The sequence below is a fragment of the Moschus berezovskii genome, chromosome 12 (genome assembly GCF_049115385.1).
Source record: "Moschus berezovskii isolate FMDL1 chromosome 12, NW_MosBer_1.0, whole genome shotgun sequence".
Lineage (NCBI taxonomy): Eukaryota > Metazoa > Chordata > Mammalia > Artiodactyla > Moschidae > Moschus > Moschus berezovskii.
In genome coordinates, this window is record NC_142471.1 from 15,778,991 (window position 1) to 15,795,664 (window position 16,674).

The following is a 16,674-nucleotide window of genomic DNA, read 5'->3' on the forward strand; positions in this document are numbered from 1 at the left end:
AGAGGTCAGGGAAAGGAATACTTGGCAAAAAAGCCTGATGAGAACTTTAGCATGATCATGTGCTTAACTACAGAATTTTGAAAGATTTTAGTGGATCATTTCAATCTACCTTGAAAAGTTTTAGTCTGACCACTAAATTACCATCATTCCTATGTGAAAATATATTTTGAACTCCCAACGTTTGACTTAAAAATCCAATTTTGGAAGGCAGCCCATGACAACTGCCTGTCCTATGTGCACCAGAAATATACAGAGGAGGGAATTCCCTTGCGGCCCGGTGGTTAGGACTCCACTATGTTTGCTGAGGCCAGGTATGGTCCCTGGTCAGGGAACTAGGATCCTACATGCTGTGCAGTGTGGCCAAAACAAAAAGAACAGAAAATATATATATATACTGATAAAAAGACACACAAAAAAATCACAGAGAATAGCAAGATAAATAGGGTTGGCCCTTGGGTGAAAGTATTAATTATACTGGTGGTAATTTATCTTCATATCTTCTCCTGCTCCCACACAATTTTTAAAAATATTTATGTATTTTGGCTGTTTTGGGCTTCATAGTTGCAGCTCACAGGCTCGGTTGCCTTATGGCACATTCCTTAGTGGGGAACTAAGGAACTGCCTTAGTTCCCCACCCAGGGATCGAATTCGCATCCCCTGCATTGACAGGTAGATTCTTAACCACTGGACCACCAGGGAAGTGCGCCCCACACAATTTTTTAATGAACACTTACTATGCTTATAACAAAAAAACGGGAAGACAATCAATCTCACAAATTAACAATTTCCTAATTTAGGATATTAATTCATATACCTAAAACACAGAATGAATTCATACACTCTAAGAGGAGAAATTATACTGAAGGCTCAGCTAGTTATCTGGAAGACTGAGAATCTTCCAGAGAGCCTTTAGTTATTAACCTTCTTTACCAGAGCTTGTGCATCTGTATAAAAATTAGATTTGTTCTTTGAAATGGGTAGCACTTCAGGACAATAGTAATACCTTATTAATATTTAATATATGAAAAGTGACACTTTCATAGTTTTACCAGCTCAATAAATTTTGCTTTTGTTCAATGATATTGAAAAATGAAGGTCTTTTATGAAACAGATACACATATAATTAGTCATATTTATATGGTTTCCAGGCTTAAGTTTTCATCACTTTGACATCAGTGCAATATTATACAAATTTGCACAACGGGTTCATAATTCTAGGGGATTCTTTTACCAAATAATTACCATCAGTGGAAAGCAAGCAGGTTTCAAAGTCTTGGGTATACAGGGTTTTTTTACTCCATCAAGAACACAGTGGAGAAATCCTCGGGAAAGAACACATACCACAGTGCATGCTGCAAATACACTGTCACATCAGGGGCTACCTTCAGCTCATCATCTAAAATAAGCCTCTGTGAGAGACAAATATCATGTATCATGCAGAATTCAAAAAGGATACAAATCAACTTATTTACATAAACAGACTCACAGACAGAAAACTTACCATTACTAAAGAGGGAAGGCTGGGGGAGGGATATATTAGGAATTGGTGGGTAACATAGAGATGCAGGATTTAGCCATTCACTCATTTGCCACATATGTTTAGCTAAGGAGAATACCTTTTCTAAGTTACCCACCAAATTCTTGTTCTGTTTTTTTGTTGTTTTTAAAGTCGACTTCATGAAATGAACTTATGGTTGCCAGACGGAAGGAATAGTTAGGGACTTTGGGAAGGTCATGCATATACTGCTATATTTAAGTTGGATAACTAACAGAGACCCATTGTATAGCACATGGAACTCTGCTCAATGTCACGTGCCATCCTGGATGGGAGGAGGCTTTGGGGGAGAAAGGATATATGTATATATAGGGTTGAATCCCTTCACTGTTCACCTGAAAGTACCACAACATTATTAATTGGCTATACCCCAATCAGAATAAAAAGTTTAAAGTTACAAAGAACTGACTTCACCCATTCTAATTACAAGCAACTAGAAAGTCTCAATACAGTATCTCTGGATTCTATTGCCCTTACTGTACATAGCACACCCATGCCCTACAATTTCACAGGCAAAGTCTTTACCGCCAGTGCATGACCAGGAACATACATGGTTGGATCACGGTGAGGTACTTCTTTCTTTATAAATAAAACTCATTTTTAATTTTGTCCCTGCCATCATCTGCTCAAACTGATGCATAAGGCAAATGTCATCTTGGTGTTTCAAAATAACACCTGACAAGATGGAATCCAGTCTTGGTACTTAATTGAAACAAGGCCTAAGGAAGGACTTCTTTCATTCCACATCCTGCAGAGGGACTTGTCTGTGTCCCTGACGGAGCTCAATGTCTGCTCTCACAGGTGTGGAGGGGAGGCCCCTCAGCTGGCTGCAGCACACTCTGACAGCGCCTCAATTACACAACAACTGAAAAGGGAGCCTGCTGAAGCTCCTTGAGTGCCACTGACTACTGCCCCTGGCTTGTTTACGATCAAGGCACAGACTCTCACTTACATTCCAGTATGCTCTGAGGCTTTTCCCCACCTCTCCCTGATAAGCAGTAGGTAGGGCTTCCCTGGTGGCTCAGACAGTAAAGAAACCGCCTGCAATGTGGGAGACCTGGGTTCGACCCCTGGGTTGGGAAGATCCCCTGGAGGAGGGCATGGCAATCCATTCCAGTGTAGTTGCCTGGAGAATCCCATGGACAGAGGAGCCTGGCAGGCTACAGTCCATAGGGTCATAAGAATCGGACATGGCTGAATGACTGAACAAAACACAGCACAGGATGTCTGTACTTGAGCTTCAGGTGACCCACACATCCTCAAGGATTTGCTACAAATCCCCATCAAGCTGACTTCAAGGTTTACTGTGATTATGTCTGGCTGTGTACCTTGTCTCAAACGTGCAGAAACAGGTTGTAACATTTTACTTTATAAAATTAAAAGCAGGGCAGCAAATTACAATACACCATTATTCAGTTCAGTTGCTCAGTTATGTCCGACTCTTCGTCACCCCAATGGACTACAGCACGCCAGGCCTCCCTGTCCATCACAAACTCCAGGAGCTTGCTCAAATTCATGTCCATTGAGTCAGTGACACCATCCAACCATCTCATCCTCTGTCGTCCCCTTCTCCTCCTGCCTTCAGCATCAGGGTCTTTTCCAATCAGTCAGTTCTTCCCATCAGGTGGCCAAGTATTGGAGTTTCAGCTTCGGCATCAGTCCTTTCAATGAATATTCAGGACTGACTTCCTTTAGGATGGACTGGTTGGATCTCCTTGCAGTCCAAGGGACTCTCAAGGACCTTCTCCAACACCACAGTCCAAAAGCATCATTTCTTCAGTGCTCTGCTTCTTTATAGCTCAACTCTCACATCCATACGTGGCTACTAGAAAAACCACAGCTTTGACTAGATGGACCTTTGTTAGCAAAGTAATGTCTCTACTTTTTAATATGCTGTTTAGGTTGGTCATAGCTTTTCTTCCAAGGAGCAAGCATCTTTTAATTTCATAGCTGCGGTCACCATCTGCAGTGATTTTGGAGCCCCATATATAAAGCCTCTCACTGTTTCCACTGTTACCCCATCTATTTGCCATGAAGTGATGGGACCATGGGGTCATGGATGCCATGATCTTAGTTTTTTGAATGCTGACTTTTAAGCCAACTTTTTCACTCTCCTCTTTCACTTTCATCAAGAGGCTCTTCAGTTCCTCTTCGCTTTCTGCCATAAATGTAGTGTCATCTGTGTATCTGAAGTTGTTGATATTTCTCCCGGCAATCTTGATTCCTGCTTGTGCTTCATCCAGTCCAGCATTTCGCATGATGTACTCTGCACAGAAGTTAAATAGGCAGGGTGACAATATACACCTTTGACATACTCCTTTCCGAATTTGGAAACAGTCTGTTGTTCCATGTCCGGTTCTAACTGTTGCTTCTTGACCTGCATACAGATTTCTCAAGAGGCAGATCAGGTGGTCTGGTATTCCCATCTCTTTAAGAACTTTCCAGTTTGTTGTGATCCACATAGTCAAAGCCTTTGGTGTAGTCAATAAAGCAGAAGCAGATGTTTTTCTGGAAATCTCTTGCTTTTTTGATGATCCAACGGATATTGACAATTTGATCTCTGATTCCTCTGCCTTTTCTAAATCCATCCTGAACATCTGGAAGTTCATGGTTCACATACTGTCGAAGCCTGGCTTGGAGAATTTTGAGCATTACTTTGCTAGCATGTGAGATGAGGGCAATTGTGCAGTAGTTTGAGCATTCTTTAGCAATGCCTTTCTTTGGAATGGCAATGAAAACTGACCTTTTCCAGTCCTGTGGCCACTGCTGAGTTTTCCAAATTTGCTGGCATATTGAGTGCAGCACTTTAACAGCACCATTTTTCAGGATCTGAAATAGCTCAACTGGAATTCCATCACCTCCACTAGCTTTGTTCATAGTGATGCTTTGTAAGGCCCACTTGACTTCATATTCCTGTCTGGCTCTAGGTGAGTGATCACACCATCGTGGTTATCTGGGTCATGAAGATCTTTTTTTCTATAGTTCTTCTGTGTATTCTTGCCACTTCTTCTTAATATCTTCTGCTTCTGTTAGGTCCATACCATTTGTGTTCCTTATTGTGCCCATCTTTGCATGAAATGTCCCTTGGTATCTCTAATTTCTTTTACTCTTGTTGCTGCTGCTGCTAAGTCGCTTCAGTTGTGTCCGACTCTGTGCGACACCATAGACGGCAGCCCACCAGGCTCCCCCGTCCCTGGGGTTCTCCAGGCAAGAACACTGGAGTGGGTTGCCATTTCCTTCTCCAACGCATGAAAGTGAAGTAGCTCAGTCATGTCCGACTCCTAGTGACACTGATTAGTGTTATTACTAGTGTTAGACAACACTATATGTTGTTGACAACACTATCCCTTGGTATCTCTAATTTTCTCTATTATTGTTAGACACATTATTATTAGTGTTATTACTAGTGTTAGACAACAGTATGTATTATTCACAATACTATTGTTGGAGGAAAAAGAAGACAAAGGTAAGGAAGATGATGAAGAAATACGAATAGCAGTTGTTGGGGGGGACTGTAGTCCAGGTGATGCTTTTTCAAAATGTTTGTATTTCCATGTTTAGGTTTTCCACATTTTCTTGAAAGCGCAATGGATTAGTCTTATAATTTAAAAAGTTTAAGACTTCCATAACTTAGATGAGTCTGTGAAATCAAACTTCAAAAGATGCACAGGGGTCACTAAGTTTCCTCTATGCACGCATGTGTGCTAAGTCGCTTCAGTCGTGTCCGACTCTGCGACCCTGTGGACCACAGCCTGCCAGGTTTCTGTGGCCATGGGACTCTCCAGGCAAGAATACTGGAGTGGTTTGCCATTCCCTTCTCCAAGGGATCTTCCCCACCCAGGGATCGATCCTGCATCTCCTGTATTGGCAGGCAGGTTCTTTACTCGGGAAGCCCCAAGTTTCTTCTCCTTAATGCAAATGAAGGCTCATGGAACCTGGTCGTTCTCCAAAGCCAGCAGCTGCTCCTCAGAGCTCCTGCAACAGAGCCTGCCAGGGCAAGCCGCCAGCAAGAATGGAATTCTAAGAAAACCCAGTATGCCCACATTACCCATGAACTGAGGAAATACCTTACTCCAACTTAAAAGAAAAAATCAACCAATCAAAGATGCAGACCTGAACACAAGTCACTAGCCACTCAATTAGCTGCTACGTCACACGGACAACAGATGATCTGTGTAACTCACTGGAATTAGTCATTGCAGCCACTAAAAATAAGCAGCATCAGAATTGTACGTGGACCGCTTGTGACGTCAGTTGGCTTGTATCACCTGCTAGACCAGTAAGCAGAAAGGCCGTCTTATATTCTTAACTCAGAACCACTGTACGAAGAGCTAGAAAGCGACAATGTTCCTTTCTTCTTTGTGGAACTTAAAATACTCTAAATGTCTCCTTATTACCTTTTTAAAAATTGAACAAAAAAAAACCACTGGACTTCCCTGATAGTCCAGTAGTTAAGAATCCAACTGCCAATGCCGGGGATACAGGTTCCACCCGTGGTTCGGGAAGACGCTCCAACTCCTGAACCCAAGTGCCGCAACAAGAAAAGCCACTGCAATGAGAAGCCTGCACACTGCGACTGAGCAGCCCCTGCTCCCCTTGACTAGAGCAAGTCCAGGCAGCAAGAAGACCCAGCGCAGCCATCAACAGATCAACAGAGAGAACAACAACAAATTTCGTGCTGAGGACTGACATTCATTCTAAAGCCTTGCTTCTAGGATAAAGTTACATATGGTGATGGGCACTGGGAGAAGTGGGTGCTGCCCCTGGAAGATGGGGTCTTCTCAAACCTCTGCAGTCACCTGACGTTGGCTAGTGGCTGACGGTAAGCGCTGGGCACCGTCCAACACAGGCCTGCAAGAGTCATACTACGGCTACGCGGCTGCCTCTGCAAGACAGGCACTGGGAAGACAAGCGTACGCCCTCAAAGACACCACACGTGCAGTCTGCCGAAAGCCAGTCTCTTCCGCTGCCCAGTAACAAAGAAGAGGGATTCAACTTTACATCTTCACCATCTTTTCCGTGTTCTCAGCACCTCTACACCGTGCAGAACCTCTATTCACTTGTTTACTGCGGAGCTATCCCATTTCTGGCTCCTCACACATCCCTGCTCCTGCAGCAAGGCTGGCATTGGGTCTATCCAAGTCCATCACTCATGCCCTGAACCAACCCGATCCTACACTGCCTTCGGAAGTACAAATGACAGCTCTCCAGTAACCTGTCCAAACCCACACTTTATTTAAACTCTTCCAACAAAGCAGTGCTAAGGTGCCAGACCCAAAGGATAAATGCTTTCAAATAGCTTTTAGTTCTAAAAATGTGTTGTCAGAGACAAGAGCAAAGGCATGTACCACATATATATCCTCATAATGAGTAATAGAACACCTGTCTTGGCTCTTCTTATAGTAACTTTACTACAGGATATATTATACAGACTATGACATATATAGTAAATATTATAATACAGATGACAATCCCAAAAGATGGCCACGAGAGGGTCAGAGCATATCCATGGAAACACAGAAGAGATTTGTTTCTACTGTAGAACATAAACGTTTTCTCCAAACACAGACTAAAATTACTTGTAGCTAAACAAAATATAGTGAAATCCCCAACATTTAATCATCCTGCTGCTGCTGCTAAGTCACTTCAGTCGTGTCAGACTCTGTGTGACCCCTTAGACGGAAGCCCACCAGGCTCCCCCGTCCCTGGGATTCTCCATGCAAGAACACTGACATACCCAAAAGAAAGGGGGCAATGTTTCATGATGATGTTACATTTTTCCATCTTAATTAAAACAAGGACTTGATGTAATGATCTCTATGGGAAAACAATCTAAAGAAGAGTGGATTTATGTGTATGTATAACTGATTCACTTTGCTGTATACTTGAAACACAACGTTGTATATCAACTATACTCCAATAAAAAATTTTAATTAAAAAAATAAAATAAAGACTTGATATCCCACAAACACTTTCACTTTTTTTCACTTCATCCCACACCTGAAGTTAAGTTTCCAGTTAAGGACTTTACAATGTACACGTTCCACTGTGGAAATCCATTTCTTTAGTGTTGAGGTATGATATAAGTCTTGCTGCTGCTGCTGCTGCTGCTGCTAAGTCACTTCAGTCGTGTCCAACTCTGTGCGACCCCATAGACGGCAGCCCACCAGGCTCCACTGTCCCTGGGATTCTCCAGGCAAGAATACTGGAGTGGGTTGCCATTTCCTTCTCCAATGCATGAAAGTGAAAAGTGAAAGTGAAGTCGCTCAGTCATGTCTGACTCGTTGCAACCCCATGGACTGCAGCCTTCAGTTCAGTTCAGTTGCTCAGTCGTGTCCGACTCTCCGCGACCCCATGAATCACAGCACGCCAGGCCTCCCTGTCCATCACCAACCCCCGGAGTTCACTCAAACTCATGTCCACAGAGTCGGTGATGCCATCCAGCCACCTCATTCTCTGTCGTCCCCTTCTTCTCTCGCCCCCAACCTTTCCCAGCATCAGAGTCTTTTCCAGTGAGTCAACTCGTCGCATGAGGTGGCCAGAGTATTGCAGTTTCAGACTGCAGCCTCACAGTGGACTAAATCACTAACTGGGGAGAAGCTATGCCTTGTGCCTAGTTTTAAAAGCATTTAGTTACTAAAGTTTCCAATGAGCCTTAACACGGGGAAGCCATCCATCCTCTCTCCCTTCTCTTTCTGACTCTAGGCCACTACCTCCACCTTGTGGCCACAGCTAAACTTTGGGGGTCAGGGTTCCAAAGTCTCTTCTAGAATCTATAAGCAAATACAAGATAGAAGCTGCTTCCATTACTGAGAGCCATCACAGAGAAGGTGTTGACCAAGTAAAGTTCTCACAATACCAACCAGGGTGAGAATTCCACTTGGTCACTTGGATACATCTTGATTAACAATTACCAGTCACAAGTCTGTGAGACGTCAGGGGCTTACACAAGAATTTTCAAAACTAACGTGAATGGAACTGGCTACCGTCTATCCTGGAAATTAAACAGGAGGACTTCGGAACAAGATGTTTTTAAGCTGTGAGAGGTGGAGGAGTCTTCTAAATTTGGAAACTACATCTGAATTCCAAAGAGGAATAGTAGGACTAGATTATTCTGGATTTTTGCAAAATAGCCAGCCCATAGAAATGGAACTTTTTTGTTCTTTAACCTAGAAGGGATGGAAAAAAAAACTTCAAGCCCATTATTCAAAGTCTTGGAAAACACTGTAACCCATCCTTTGATATAGGTAGACAGAAGAATAACACAAAAAAATAAAAGTCAGTTCAATTAGTTTAAAATAAACCCTCACTTTCTCTTACACCTGATAATCCCACAACAATTCAGTCTCAAGTACAGTGATAAAATGAGAATGGTCCTGAGGGTGATTCAAAAACCAGTTAGCATGGACTAAGATCCACATATGAAAGACACTAAAGTTGGGATAAATCAGACAACTTTGCACAGAAGCCTTGGCCAAATCATCAAAATGACATTTGGGATCCAAATCGTTAAGAGATAGAAAATGTCAATATACTGAATTTTATATGGAAACCAGGGAGCAGTACACTATGCTTGGTCTCTTCCAACTTCAGGAAGATAAATTAGCATGGGAACAGCATTAGGGGCACTTAGGCCAGAGACAACAGGAACTTCTGTCTGACACACCAACCCGGCAGGACCGATAATGCTGAGCCATGATTCTGGGTTGGCAGATAAGGACCAGCCTGGCCTCCTAAGGCAAATACTAATGTCTACCAAGGGGGATGGACAAACAGACTGTGTATTGTTACCTTCCACCTTTTGTACCTTTCTAAGCTTTCCACTCCTGAATGGAGCTTGTGCTTCTCTTGTTTACAAATGGAAAACTTGGACCCCCGCAAAGTTAATGAAGTTAATGCAAGGTCACAAAACTAATTAGTGGCTGAACCAGGATGAGTGACTGAGTCTAGGACTCCATACCTGTATCCACAAATCTAGGTGGGAAAAGACAAGGTTCATCATACAAGGTTGCTAATAATTCAAAGACAAAAATGCTAATTGTTCTGAAGAACCCTTGAAAGAGAACTTTTTGCTCCACAGTCCCACTGTCTCAGGAACTTTCACAGAAGCGATCCTGTGGTTCAAAACATATTCTTCCCTCTTTTGCAAAAGGAACCTAACATTTCCTGCCCATAAACCAGTGCATCACAACACATCTCTTAAAACCTTATTAGTTGTGGTTAAAAAGAACAAAAGAGTATTTGAGAGTAAGGAGGTGCTATGCAGAACTGTCAATGCATACTTCAGATAGGAAGTCCCCACTGTGTGAAGAAAAAGTTGAAAAATGTTTTTCACTGATATGCCACAGAACCTTTAAAAGTCTGAAAGAACAGTTGATGATATGAGAAAAATAAAAAGAACTATCCTAATTAAGGATACAGAGAGAGAACCATACATTTTTACCTGTTCTAAGGTAAGCTGTTTAGAAATGGTATCATTCTCCAGTTTTTTAATTTTCTTCATCAGTTTGTTGACCTGGAATTCCTGCTCCTGCTCAAGATGCTGTTCTAGTTCAGCTTTCTCATGCTGCAACTGGAAAATGAAAAAAAAACACAGATGTGGAAATCAAGACACTCAAAAGCCATGATAATGCTGGCTCTAAAAGCTGGTTAAACCAAGGATAGGAGGTCATCATAAAGGTTACCTTACTCATTTCTGCTCGTATATCTAAATGTACACCTAGTAACCCACTCCTGATTCCTCTAACTTATAACCAAAAATTATAGTGTATAATCAGAGGCACTTGTCTGTATGTATGTATACGTGTGTGTATACAAATATATATGTGTATGTATATATATGTCTATCAGAGCATCAAACCATGATTAAATACCAATTTCAATTTTGAAGAACATGTAAGTGGTTGTCTCTGTAGGGAAGAACTGGGGATGAGGAAAGGAAGGAAACGTACTTTTCAGCATACATATAACCCTTGGAGACTTGAAAATTTTTATACCTTGGCCATAAAAATTATTTAAAAAATAGAAAATGTGCAACTGTCAGTTTTTATTTAATGAATTACAGCTTACTTGCATTCATGCAATTTACTTGCATTCATACAATGTATGTAGACAGGGAAGAGAAGTTACAATCACAAAAAATATCTGGTAAAGTATCTGAATGCTATTTACGAGTGTACTAGTAAGCATACTTGGCAAAAATCAGTATACATAATTAACTTCTTGTAATCAGACCAACCTCACACCTTCTGCATCTTTTCTGAAAACCAAGAGGGAAAGCCTCTTATTTATGCAATTAAAAGATAAGGTTATGGTGCCATTGCAAAAGAAATCTTAAAAAAAATGTACTCCAAACTTCAAAACCAAAAGAGAATAAAAGAAATTCAGTGGACACACAGCTGGGGTTCTCATGAATCACTTATTTCCAATGTTCTCAGCTGGGAGGGGCTATTGATTCATAGTAGAGGTTAATAGGAATGAGCCACAGGGCCTGATATTTTCAGAACCATGGGCAAATTAAGCAAAAGCTATTAAAAACAATGAAGCACACAGTTGGATTCTGAGGTCTAAGATGACCAATGCTCCCTAATTCTACCTCCAAAACCATTTCTTCAGGCAGGCACTGCGTACCATGCTCGTGTTAGGCAGGCATGACAACCCCCATATCTAATGTGATAAAACAGGTTACCAGACCAAAGTAATCCAGCTGGAGAATTTGGCAGAGACTGGGGCCCAAACCATGCTCTCAACTCTAAACCAGAGTTCTCCTACCAGATCCTGAGCTAATCTCAGAGGGGCTGGCTAAATACCCTTCCATCCACAAGTGCCCAGTGCGCCCCAGGTGTTCGGAAGGTTAAATGGCTAAATACAGACATGGATGCTTGCCCAGGGAAAGCTATGTCTCTTTGTGAACCCGCAGAGGATGCACTGGACAAGAGAGAGAGCTCAGTGGGCCTAAAACCCTCAAAAGGTTACACTTAATCATCTCCTCATTTGAAACAGTTTCCATTGCTCTGAAAGTACCATCAGTTCTGTTCAGTTCAGTTGCTCAGTTGTGACCGACTCTTTGCGACCCCATGAATCACAGCACACCAGGCCTCCCTGTCCATCATACTTGGTGTTTAAAAAGAAAACAAAAATGTTCAAAATTTGACATTGTCTTTCAACACGGGAAATGTTGACTAAACAGATGCTGATTTTCCTCCACCTGTTTTTTACAGGCAACTCCAAAAAAGCTGGTCAATCTTGCAGGGACTCAGAAAGCAAGCAGATGTGAAGAGGTGCTTACAGTGACAAGTCTATTTTTAGCTAGCCCATTAAAATTCAGGTTCTGGAAGATCAAGCAGTAATTAAAAGAACTAAGAGGAATGGTCAGAGACTGAGAACAGTTCTCAGCATTTCAGACACAAACACCCACAATGGGACAGGCATCAGTTACGAGTGAAAAAACAGCAACAAGTACATCTTCATCTGACTCTTGCATTCTATAAAAATTACCTGTGTGGTGTGTCTTCCACCTGCACAGTAGAGGCAGAAGGGAGTGAAATCTATAGTTAAGACATTATCTTTGCCCTAAAATAGTTTATGTATGCTAAGCTTAAATGATATCTACTGATTTTAGAAAAATGAACTTTTGTCTTAAAGCTTTTAAACCTTTTGCATAGTTTTCTTTAAATATTAGATGTGTTTTCCTCCAATACGCTTTTCAAAATATTGGCTGCGCCGTTCTCAGCTGCGGCACACAGGATCTTTGCTGCATCGTGCGTGATTTTTCACTGCACAAGGATTCTCTAGTTGTGGTGCACGGGCTCAGTAGTTGTGGTGCACGGGCTCAGTAGTTGTGGCACATGGGCTTAGTTGCTCCACAGCATGTGGGATCTTAGTTCCCCGACCACAGATCGAACCTGCCTCCCCTGCATTGCAGGGTAGATTTTTAACCACTGGACTACCAGGGAAGTCTCTCCAATATGTTTTCAACTACTGCCACTTTTATTTCAAAGAGCCTCCTTCTTCCCTTTTTTTTTTTAGTTTTATACTTGTGCTCTTAAGTAAATTAAAACAATAAAGAGAAAGTGTTCATTGCTCAGTTGTGTCCATCTCTTTGCGACCCTATGGACCATACCCTGCCAGTCTCCTCTGTCCATGGAATTCTCCAGACAAGAATACTGGATGGAGTGGGTAGCCATTTCCTTCTCCAGGGGATCTTCCCAACCCAGGGATCAAACCTGAGTCTCCTGCATTTCAGGTGGATTCTTTACCATCTGAGCTGCCAGGGAAGCCCAAAACAATAAAGGATGCAACCTAATGCCAAAAAATCTCTCCCCCGACCCAGGCAGCAATTTGTCACAGAATATTAATCTGAGCAAAGGTAAGATTCTCATTGTCCTAGAGGAAAAGACTCATATACAGACAGATGGTCTAACACCGTCAATAACTGGATAAGGTATTTCCTTTAAGAATACTGATTCAGCTAGTAATGAAATCTATAAAAGCTCTCAATTTTAAAAGGCTTTTTCCTTTCAAGAGCTATACCCAAAGGAAAATGTGATGGTGCAGCTGTCGTTACCAGAACTCAAGCAAGGTCCCTGGGTTGTATGAACCATTTGGAAAATATCAAGCCATCCTGAGATATAACTCAGCCAAACACTCACAGTTTTCAACATTCCCCAAAGACAGACCTGGAACAAACAGCTTTGCTGCCTGTTTTGTTCTGCCATCTCTTGGGTGACAGGCAACTTAGGGGCAGGGCACAGAGTTAGTATTTGGAATTCACTGTTTCTAGAAACAGAAAATCTGGTTCTCCCTTGGAACCAAGAAATCATCAATAAAAAGAGAAATACAGCAAGAAATACAAAAACAACCCCCCAGAACAATCATGAGAAGAGAGTTAAGATGGCAAGAAGAGAGGGCAGAGAAAGAGATATTCAGGAATTAATAGCCAGAGTTTTCCTCATGACAACGAGCCTGAGAAAATTTCAGAAATTATTTGTTTCAAACAGATACCATGTAAATTCAACTATTTGGCCCCAACAGGACTTGAACCAACACCCTGAATCCATCTAGTTTATTTTTCTTTTTAGTTTTTTTATTTGGCTGCGCCTCACGGCATACAGGATTTTAATTCCCCAACCAAGGATAGAACCCATGCCCTCCATGCAGTGGAAGCATGAAGCCCTAACTACTGGACTGCCAGGGAATTCCCTCCACGTGCCTGTTTTAAAGCTGTAGTCCATGATACCATAAACAAAAACCGACTGGTTTAGGCTGACCCAGGACATATCAGAGATGATTTCCTGGTGGCTCAGTGGTAAAGAATCTGCCTTCAGTGGAGGAGACCGAGGTTGGATCCTTTGGTTGGGAAGATTCCCTGGAGAAGGGAATGGCTACCCACTCCAGTAGTCTTGCCTGAATAATCCCATGGACAGAGGAGCCTGGCAGGCTACGGTTCATGGGGTCACAAAGAGTCAGACACGACTGAGCGACTAACACTTTCACTTTTACTTTTCAGGACCTATTAGGAAAACTAAACTCCAGTTTCATTTCTGAGTAGCATCTTAAACATGGGCATAAAATTTAAGACGTGATTTTAAATTTCTAATCAAAGGTCTTAACGTCGTAAGCAATTCTTAATCTTACTAATCAGGTCAGAGATCCTGAACTGGAACAAAAATCATTCAAACTGAGAAGTAAATAGGCAAGTAAATTCTATTAATGTGTTTGGAAAAAAAACCTCATTTGCTTGCCTTTAATATATCTAAAGTAAAATGCTTAGGTAGATTAAAATTTGTTGTCAGAATCAGCATTTTCTGTAAATATACTTCTTACAAAGTCAATCTCACAGATTATGGAAGAGCTTTAGAACTCTTAACCGTGCAATATATTGTACCATTAACAACAAGAAACCTTGTAGAATGGAAATTACATAACTGACGATCCACAAGCAGCACATTTACAATGGAATTAGGGTTATATAAATAAAGATTTGTTCCTTGGGATTCAGCATGAAAAATATATTAACATAAGTGAAAAAGCCATAAGCAAAAACACAACTACAAACCTGGAAAATTCTAAGCAGTCAAATGTGAGCATTTTCTCATTGTATCCACTCACATATGAAATCCCAAAGCCAATTTCCAGGCCATTAAAAAACATGAGTATAGCATTAAGTTGATCTAACACAGACTAGCCTAAGCATCATTGAATTACCAATAATTGTCTTTCTCATAATTTCCAAACTTCTCTGGAGCCACTTCAGTGAACCAGGCTTCTTATATCAGAGATTCAAAAACTCTTCACTGAATGGCTTTTATTCTGGGCAAAACCGTCTCCAGCAGGTACAGGCACCACTGCAGGTGCCCGTGGAGGCTGGCTGCTAAGCCAGCCCACCCACCCAGTATGCAGCAGGTTTGCCAAATCCCAGGCTTGGCGAAGCGTGTTTGCAAGTCTGGGCCTGTTGTTGGTCCACCCAGAGCCAAGGGAGGCACACCTGCTTGCCACCAGCCCAGGACTCAGCTTTTTCAATTCAACTTGAGGATAAACCCAAGATGCCCCCAGTTCTGTTTACACTAGTCAATGCTAACCATTCTCTGTATGACCTGAAGTTTTGCAAAAAACATCCCTCATTTATTGACAACTACCAATAACTAGAGCCACCTGCACTGAACCAGGTAAAGGCCACCACAGGACAGTGACTACATTAATTCACTGGATGGCCAAAAATAATTGTCAAGCAGTTAACACAGTAAGCCTTCTACATACGAACAAGTTTTGTTCCAAGGGCATGTTCTTAAGTCCAATTTGGCAAAGTAAGCCTAGGTACCTGACTAACATAATCAGCTCTGTAGGGCTGCTTTTATCCTTGCTTCCAGACATCTTTGGCTTGAAATAAAGATATTGTACTCTATACAGAACTGCACAGCAAGTACACAAAAGCACAACCACTTGTAGAGGAAGCATGCGTGTGACAGCGTACGCTGGACATGTGAACTAACTAACGTGAATGGACAAGTGAACAAACATTCGCATCTTTTGAAGTTTGCAGCTTAAAGGTTCATGTGTAAGGGACTTACTGTTGCAAGTAGTTAACACGGGCTTTGAAGAAACATTGAGTCTCTCACAGCATTGAGTCTCCAAACCAATCTGAACAGCTGCTGAGCAGAAAGTCAACCTCCCACCTTCAATTCAGTGCATCAGCACTAAACGCCTCCTGGGCCCACACTTAAGCCCACCTCCTTCCCCCTTGGGTTACTGGTACTGTTATTCTCAGTCAATACCTCCCATCTCATCAGTTACCAAATGGCATTAAGTCAGCCCCCAGAACAGCTGTCCAACACACCCTGCGCTTTCTGTGCTCTGGTTCAAGTCTTTTACTCCTCTTCACTGGGCCGCTGCCAAAGCTCCTAATCGATACCCCAGGTCCAGTGTAGATCATGCTAAACTAAACTAGTACGGTTTTCTATTCATTCAACACCCTGCTCAAAACCTTATAATGGCTCCCTCATTCCTGCAGAGTAAGCCCAAACTCATCGGAACGATGTTCAAGTCCACCTTCGATCCAGCCCCCTTGCAAGTTCTCCATACTTTCACACAGCCCAAGTGACAGTCTAAGGTTCGCACACACAAATGCCTTCAGGGTCCAGGCACCTGACAAACAATGATGAATCTCAGCACAGAGAGTGGCGGTGACTATGATTAAAGGCCCATCTCATGTCTTTCTCTAAAGACCCTTTTCCTGGAGGAAAAAAAAAAAACAGCCACATTTTAAAAACTGAAGGGACTGCCCTGGCAGTCCAGTGGTTAAGACTGCACCTTCCAACTCAGGGGGTGTAGGTTTGGTCCCTGGTCAGGGAGCTAAAGACCACATGCCTCATGACCAAAAAATTAAAACATAAACCAGAAGCAATATTGTAACAAATTCAACATAGACTTAAAAAAAATCGTCCACATCAAAAAAAGAAAAATGAAACCCATCATCCTGGGCAAACATGTCTGGAGACCACTCTGGTCCAGGGGCTTCCAGACCCCAAGTCCTGCTGGTCACCAAGCTAACAACAAGAGCCACTGCACCGCAAGCCCACAGTCCTGACCATGCTGTATCCTCTGCCTAGAGTACCTGAAGC

At 42.2% G+C, this 16,674-nt stretch overlaps 1 protein-coding gene across 1 annotated transcript in view; it reads right to left on the reverse strand.

Annotated features, from left to right (window-relative positions):
* CCDC6 (coiled-coil domain containing 6) overlaps window positions 1-16,674 on the reverse strand; it is a 112,443-nt gene that overhangs the window by 32,686 nt on the left and 63,083 nt on the right. The window contains exon 3 of the mRNA XM_055425668.2: window positions 9,999-10,127. Within this exon, the coding sequence (XP_055281643.1) occupies window positions 9,999-10,127 (129 nt within the window). The remainder of the gene's footprint in view (window positions 1-9,998; window positions 10,128-16,674) is intronic.